This window comes from Eurypyga helias, unplaced genomic scaffold, assembly GCF_000690775.1.
Source record: "Eurypyga helias isolate BGI_N326 unplaced genomic scaffold, ASM69077v1 scaffold17576, whole genome shotgun sequence".
NCBI lineage: Eukaryota > Metazoa > Chordata > Aves > Eurypygiformes > Eurypygidae > Eurypyga > Eurypyga helias.
The window spans coordinates 8803-17193 of NW_010257644.1; the positions used below are offsets into that span (position 1 = coordinate 8803).

The following is an 8391-nucleotide window of genomic DNA, read 5'->3' on the forward strand; positions in this document are numbered from 1 at the left end:
AAGGCTTAGATATCGGGAAGAAGTTCTTCCTAGAGAGGGTGGTGAGGCACTGGCACAGGTTGCCCAGAGAAACTGTGGATGCCCCATCCTTGGAAGTTTTCAAGGCCAGGCTGGATGAGGCTTTGAGCAACCTGGTCTAGTGGAAGGTGTCCCTGCCCATGGCAGGGGGGTTGGAACTAGATGGTCTTTAAGGTCCCTTCCAACCCAAACCATTCTGTGATTCTGTGACTGTTATTGAAACAGAAAGAGTGCTTGTCGGTTAAATAACTAAAAAATTATCTGGCAAAATACGAGTATTCCGAAGTACTTCAGAGCACTGATCTTCTTTGGGAGTTGTTTTTAGAGAAGAAGGAGCAAAATCCATCCAGTGTGGTTGTCTGTCCGCAGTATAACGTACTGTCACTGGTGATTTTTTCTAGGGGTCGCCGCTGTTTGAGCTTATCAAGCAGTCGAAAGAACGAGAAAGCCAAACGGACCAGCCTGAGCCCGCTGCCACTCTCCACCTGCCTCTCCAACACAGTCACACTGCTGCAGACCTGTAAGTGGCATGCGTGCTTCCGGTCTAGTGGAATGTGAAGTTAATGTTGCCCTCAGTATTTAAATCCACTTGTATTCTGTTTTCTTACTTGTTAGGCCGGGTGTTTACGTTATTTATTTAACAACTGTTAAAATGGTTTTATTTGCTGCTGTTTATTATACATATAAATTTAGCTCAATTCTGAAATGTTGGGGTTTTTTTTCCAAGCCCTATCAAACTTGTAATTGCAAACTGCTCTCTTGCTTAGGAGTAAATAACTGCCTTTATCAGGTATTTAATGAATAACTTGAATTTTTAATTCCTGATACGGGAATAACAGGTTACAGTACCAATTAATTTCTTCTAATGGGGGAAGAGGGAAGAGTTCCTGCAAGTAATACTCAAATAAAACTGTTCCTTTATCCTGCGATGTTAAATTGCTTAATGTGTGTTTAATCTCCAGCTATCTTTCTCCTGTGAGATCTCCTAAGAAGAAAGCATCTGGACCTCCTCCAAGTGCTACTCCCAGTCCAGATGCTCAGCCAGTTGTGACCCCCCAAACACAGAAACCACAGAAATCTACCTCCCTCTCTCTGTTCTACAAAAAAGGTTTGTTCCTTCCGCACGTGTGGAAAGTGCCAAGTTACCTCTTGCTGTTTTATCCTTTTTGGGTTTTGGAGCTCAAAGTTTCCTAAAAGATTATACCAGACCCTGTAGTAAACGCCGTCCCGACCCTCAGCTGTGGTTGGAAGTAATAGTAAAAGGGTGCCAGCAGGTTAATGCGTCCCCTCTGCACGGTGCAAGTTCAGACTCAAAACTTACCTACTTACTGTAAGAATGGCCACAGGGGCTCGGACGGGGGGTCCTTCTGTCACAGTATCTCTTTTCCAGCACTGACCATAAACAGATGTCGTGGGAAGCTTAAGAACCGGACAAGCAGCTATGGCGCTTCCCGTAAACGTTTTCCTGAGCTTTGACCTTCTCCAGCTCGGGGGTTTTCCTGAGCCTTTTGTAGCATGTCTGCTTAGTAACTCTCAGTCGATTTGTGTTCCGAGTGCTTGTTCAGGCTCCTTCCGAATCAACGCAGGCGTACTTGTGCAGCACTGCTTGCTGTGGAGCTCCGCCTGCCCGCTACCTGTTGTACAAAGAACCTTTTCCATTTATTTTGAACCTGGCTTCTCCTACCTTCACTCGATGGCTCTTGTGGTGGGAGACAGTGAACGTTCAATTGCTGTCCTCCCTTCGTTGTTCTAGTTTTATTTTGTATATCCCTGTTATTGCCACTGCAGCTGCTTCTTCTTCTCCCTTCCTCCAGTGTACCTGCTGGCCTATACACGGCTCCGTACCCTGTTCTTCCGGCTTCTCTCTGAACACCCTGACCTGGAGCCCTTGATCTGGACCCTCTTCCAGCACACGCTGCAAAATGAGTATGAGCTCATGAGAGACAGGCACTTGGACCAGGTAACACTGACATTTTTATCAAAAGAGTGTAGAAAGACTCTCCTGAGCAAAATATCCCTTCACCTTTAACCATTAGAAATTATTATCTGTGTTTTTCTGTTGATCACTCAAAGGGGAAATTAGAGCGCGGTCTCTTTTTGACTATCTCATGGTTTTTACGTACTGGCGGTTACGTACTGTTGAATCTTCAAAATGCTCCTTACAGCTGTTTTCAGAATACTGAGACACCAAGTTTTCTGTTAATTTGCATAAGAAAATACCGTGTGGTTTGTTTTTAAAGACGAAATGTATGCCTGATCCATGTTTTGTTGTTCTACCCTAAAACTGCAGCATGTAAAACAAGTTTGGGAAGGGTATTATCAGCTTCAATTAGTTGATTGTCATAGAGAAATGAAGGAAACAGTAGTTGACTTTATTTTCTGGCAGTTCGGATGAAGCCGAGTTGCATGCTGGTTTACAGAGCACAGGCAGTAACAGTAAGCTCATCACTTGATTTCTTAACTGGAAATGAAGAAGCTGAAGTCATTTTCTGCATTTCCACTTGTTTCTCTGACAGATCATGATGTGTTCCATGTATGGCATCTGCAAAGTAAAGAATGTAGATCTTAGATTTAAAACAATAGTTTCGGCGTACAAGGAGCTTCCCAACACAAATCAAGAGGTATGGAAATTCTTCATTGCTGTCTCTCCATAAAAACGTTATCAAATAATTATTTCTTTGTCTAAAACAAACAAACAAAAAAACTCCCACCCCAAACTACACTTGAGCGTGCAGAAGAAAACTTCTGCTTCACTCTAGCTCCGTTTTGTGGAGGAGAAAACAGTCTCTCGTGCTTAAATGTCCCTTCAAGCATCTGGCCCAAGCAGTCTGGCAGTTCTCCTCAGGAAGCAAACGTCATTCTGCCTTTTCACCTCAAGGTGCCAAATGGTTGTTTGTGATTCTCTTTGGAGACTAGATGAAGGATTCACGTCTAGAGCTGATAGGTAGCCCTGAAGGGAAGGAACCTGGGTTGCTTTTGAAAGGCCTAACTCCCACGGAGCACGGAGGGCAGCGAAGCAGGTAGCCTTCCGTAGAAGCCTTCCATAGAAACAAGGTTAGGTACCCACAAGGGCTGCACAGTTATGTGTCAAACAGGTGGGTATGTACTCAGGTTGCAGGCTTAATTCTGACACTGAGAAGTTGTTTCTTTCTTAAGGGCCTTACTGTACTTGATTTTTTGCCTGAAAGTGTAATTAAATCAACAGGAAAAAGCCTCACCGAACGGTTAATTGAACTGTAGGCATCCTTTTAGCAGCAGTTTCTCATCCTGTATTTGCATGTCTTGGTTAACAGACTTTAGTCTCCAGAAAACCTATTTTATCCACATCAGGTGGGTAAGGATTTCTCTTTTCTTTCAGCCTTGCAAGGCGTGCACAGTAGCGAAGGCTTCGGGGTTGTGTTTTTTTGGACAGCTGTGTGTGAACATTTCTAGATCTTAAATTTGGAAACCGTTGGTTACAGTGATGAACTGCGGAGCCGTAAGGGGAGATGATGCTCACAGACTTCTGGCACGAAGCCAGCAATTCGGAAGGGTTCTGAGCAGCAGTTAGGAGGGCCGGCACGCAGTACGCTCTTGTCTAACGCAGACTTTACCCACAGCTTTAGGAGTTTGTCAGCTGTAAATTTTTCGTCCCTCCTTTTTGACTTATTTAATATTTAAAAAAATTTTTTTTTTTGGTATGGTTTTCTCGCCCCTTGTAGACGTTCAAACGTGTTCTTATCAGGGAAGAACAGTATGACTCCATTATAGTCTTCTACAACTTGGTGTTCATGCAGAAGCTGAAAACAAACATTTTGCAGTACGCCTCCAACCGGGTAAGCCCTCAGCCGCGTCCAGCAGTCACCCTTTAACAAAAAAGGAACAGGGAGACAATCAAAACTTAACGACTACCGTGTTATTTTTATAGCCTCCCACTCTGTCACCTATCCCACACATTCCTCGCAGCCCTTACCAGTTTTCCAACTCCCCTCGGCGTGTCCCGGCTGGCAACAACATCTACATCTCGCCCTTGAAGAGCCCGTACAAATTCTCCGACGGGTTTCAGTCGCCCACAAAGATGACTCCAAGGTCTCGGTAGGTTGGCTGACAAGCGTTTCTTTGACTAATTTAAAAGCGTGTGGGGGGATTTTAGCGGAAGAAAATCAGAAAATGGCAGAGCCTGGGGGTTATATCTTTTCTGGTTAGAAGTCTGTGCCCTGTGTTTGGAATCGTTGTTGATGAACGAGCGCTCCTCTGCCGCAGTTTAGTCGGTGCGCTCCAGGAGTTTGGGGGGTTTCTTATTTTTCTTATTAGAATACTCACACCCAACAGCACTTTTCTGACCTAGTTGCTTGAACGGTGTTGGTTCCGACGCTGGATTGCACTTGGGAAAAGCCTAAACAAGCTTTGTAGGCTTGTGTGAAAACACTTGTTCAGAAAGAACAGGTTGAGAGTATTTAGGTGGCTGAGCAGAACGTTTCAAGCTGCCGCTCACGGGTCCTTCAGCAGACGGCGATGAGAGCAAATGCACGGGTCTCCAAACGGGTCAGGTGAGCCCCGCTGCACCTGGCCCACTGCGTGCAAGAGTTGAGGTATTCCTGTGTGAAGTCCTGCATGGCTGTGGTTAGCAAACACCTGAAGGTAACGAGGAAAGGACGATTATCTGGGTACCCAGCACTGGGGTGATAAGGGATGGACTGTGGAGCCGCTGACTCCTTCAAGCCACAGTTTCTTTCCTGTCCGTGTGACAGGACCGATCTGGCGGGTCAGCATCCGCCAGCCTAGAGGCAGTAAGGAGAAGGACAGGATTGCACCGTTGAGGCGGAGAGACTTTGTTAATGTCCTGTGCTAAGCTCTGCAAATGAGTGGATGTTTCTGTCGTTGATAAATGTAGCTTAACCTGAAACACTTCTCTTCTTTGTTTGGCAGAATTTTGGTGTCGATTGGGGAATCATTTGGGGTGAGTATTTTTTTTACATTTTTCATGTCTGGTCCTGAGTGCATGTAACTTTTGGAGGAATGCCCTTTTCACAAGGGCCTGTAGTGACAGGACAAGGGGTAACGGGTTTAAATTGAAAGTGGGGAGGTTTAGATTAGATATCAGGAAGAAGTTCTTCCTGGAGAGGGTGGTGAGGCACTGGCACAGGTTGCCCAGAGAAGCTGTGGATGCCCCATCCCTGGGAGTGTTCAAGGCCAGGCTGGATGAGGCTTTGAGCAACCTGGTCTAGTGGAAGGTGTCCCTGCCCATGGCAGGGGGGTTGGAACTGGATGGTCTTTAAGGTCCCTTCCAACCCAAACCATTCTGTGATTCTGTGCGCATAGCGTGTGATGGAATCTGTAAGCACAGGGATTACAGGAGTGTCCTTGTTACTCCTGTCAAATATCCAGACTATTAAAGCTTGTAAAATATTTTGCATTTTAATTTAGTTGCTTTGAAAGAATATAGAATTCTTAAAACTGTTGGGGTTTAGAACTCCTGATTTTTTTTTTTTTTTTTTAGGGGATAATCTGGAAAGTTTGAGTAGTCTCAGGATTTATTGGCAATTCTTTCCTTATTTTCTTGTCATTTCAGACTTCTGAAAAGTTTCAAAAAATAAACCAGATGGTGTGCAACAGTGACTGCCAGCTGAAACGCAGCGCGGAAGCGAGCGCTGCTCCCAAGCCCCTGAAGAGGCTGCGCTTTGATATAGAAGGGCAAGATGAAGCAGATGGAAGGTGAGAAGAGGGTATATATTCGGTTCTCAGGGCCTTCCCTCCGAACTTCTCCCTGGCATCCTAGCTCCTGGTGATTTGTGAACTTGAGTGTGTATGTTAGGTGGGTGGTAGCGTGGTACTTCTCAGTTAGACGCTCTGATGCCAGCAGCAAGGATTTGCTTGGTGCCTACGTGTCCAGCATCCCAGCTGAACCGCGCTGCTGGCGGCAGTATCTGAAAAAACACCGAACCCCAAATATTTCAGACATAGGAGACATCAAGCAACTCGAGTTTAGTGTGTAGGAAGAAAGAGTTTGAGTCTTTGTGAGGGGAGGCAGTAGCACTGACATGAACAATCCTTGAGTTTAAAGCTGGGTTCTGAGGATAAAAAGCTGTGGTTTTGTTTTTAACTTCTGCTTATGCTTTCTGCCTGCAGCAAACACCTACCCCAGGAGTCCAAGTTCCAACAAAAGCTTGCGGAAATGAGTGAGTATTACTGGTTTCGATGAACCGCACCAGCAGCGAGTGCTTCGGGTAACCCAGCTGGCCCCAACTCGGCCAAAACGGCGGGTCAGCGTTGATGTTGCTTCGGCGACTCGCTCCGTTTTGTCTTGAATATGCAGATTATAAAATGGGAAGCCTCAGAAGCCCTTTCGAGGGTATTAAATGGCAGAGCAGCGTAGAGGATGCTGTATAAGAAAGAAAAGGAGCGTGACGTGTTAATCCTGAACCCTGGAATTCTTGAAATGGAATTAAATGCGTGGAGAGCCTTTCCCTGCTGTTGCAGTGATGGCCCCTTAGCTGAGAGCTTGTGGGTAGAGATGAGTAGTGACTGCAGCAGCGTGGGGTTGACCAGAACACCTTCCTGTGTCTGCACTGTAGCAAAGGGAAATTATATACACACAGGGCAACTGTATGTAATTTTGTATGTTGCTCTGCCATCTTTTACGTGAAAATAATGTGAATGCCCCATCCCTGGAAGTGTTCAAGGCCAGGCTGGATGAGGCTTTGAGCAACCTGGTCTAGTGGAAGGTGTCCCTGCCCATGGCAGGGGGGTTGGAACTAGATGGTCTTTAGGTCCCTTCCAACCCACACCATTCTGTGATTCTATGAAAATGCCTGAGACTGCTTTTTCTTCTCCTGTGGATCAACATTTCTTAAAGATTTTATGGGATTGCTTTTCTGTTTTTCAAATCACAGATTTATGTTGGAAGGGACAAACAACAGTTGGTCTGACCAGGCATTCTCACCCTGGTGTGATCCCAGCTCTAGGGGATTGGCCCATTAAAAATTGTTACCTTGCAGGTGTTTGCTCGCTGGGATGAGCACGGATCTGGGCACATCTCGTTTATTGTAGGCTAGGGAAAATGTTGCGGTGTTTGCTTGCGGCAGAGGTTAAGAAGGGTTGTTCTGTCTCACGTTCCAGCTGTGGTAGTGCGTAGCACTGGAGGGGTGGGAAGGCAGTTCCCTGCTGGCTGGCTCTGGCACGCGGGGACTGCTCAGCCCCTGGCATCTGTCTGGCAAGAGGAGGAGACCCCCTGCGTGGTGCAGTCCGTCTGCCCGCCTTTAGGATGGGAACAAAGCGAGGGCGCAGAAGCACTGGGAACTTCAGCGGATGGGTGGAACGAATTTAAGACGCACGAGATCGAGCAGGCACTGCCGCCGCCGCTCAGAATTCCGTGTTCGCTTGTAAAAACACGTGACTTGTTTTATTCAGAATAGTGTCATTCAGGTCCTTGTACCGGCTACCAGTTCTTACAAGAAGTAATCACGTTCACGGTGATTCTGACACCGTATTTCCTATCGTTCTTTCTAGCATCCACACGAACGAGAATGCAGAAGCAGAAACTGAACGATGGAAACGATACCTCAGCCAGTGAAGACAAGTGAGATTCTTCTCAGGACCAGGGGGCTGCGCCACGGGGCCCCCTGAGCTTGTTTTACCGCCCTCGTTAATTGAGTTGCTTTTTTAGTTGCTGCTTATGCCGACCTGTTAGTTGAAAGCCTTTGGACTTTTAAAATTTTTAAATGTTTCCCATGATATTTCGCCTTATGAGGTAGCATATACACAGTGTAAGCCACTGAATTTAATTTATATATATATTTTTTTGAGGATTTTTAAGAACAGGCTTGGAAGGTGTGTTTCCTATTACAGCGTTATTGGTTTAAGCCAATTCAGTCTACTCGGCTCGAGTTTTTCCGTCTGAAGACAAAAGGTTAGCTAGGATGATTTGAAATGCACTAATTTTGTTTCTTAGCCTTCGTTTTTAGCTTTTCCTGACTCGCAGATACTGCAGAAGATTTCTGACTGTGTCTATAATTAGCGCATCCGACAAACTGCCCGGTGGTCGCGGGCCTCGCGGAGTCGGGTCCTTGCGGTAGAGGTACAAGCGGAATTCAAAGGGAACCCCTTCCGCAGCCGTACTACTGAAACCAGCGCCTAGCGTCCTGGTGTTTTCCTTCCCCGCTCTGACTTGGGAGGGCAGTTACACTGTCCATCCGTTTGAATTTCACGGAGTATGAATCCCGCAGAGAGTCTTCCCGGAAGCTGAGGCTTCTTCCCGTACGCGGAGTCCTTGACGTGCACTTCCTCATCTCGGAAAATCTCATTGTTAAAAGAACCCCAAACTGCCTGGTAGATGTCAGGTTTCAAAATTCTAATGATGTAGAATTTCCTTGATCTCTTCCAATTTTCACTGAG

The 8391-nt window shown here is 46.1% G+C and overlaps 1 protein-coding gene across 1 annotated transcript; it reads left to right on the forward strand.

Annotated features, from left to right (window-relative positions):
• Positions 1 to 419: 419 nt before the first annotated feature.
• On the forward strand, positions 420 to 7580 carry LOC104511473 (retinoblastoma-associated protein-like; the record flags this gene model as incomplete). Its single annotated transcript, XM_010154101.1, has 10 exons — positions 420 to 538; positions 981 to 1126; positions 1833 to 1978; positions 2535 to 2639; positions 3720 to 3833; positions 3926 to 4092; positions 4927 to 4957; positions 5570 to 5712; positions 6127 to 6176; positions 7507 to 7580. Coding segments are annotated over 10 exons (1095 nt in total), but the record flags the coding sequence as incomplete, so codon positions are not given.
• Positions 7581 to 8391: the final 811 nt, after the last annotated feature.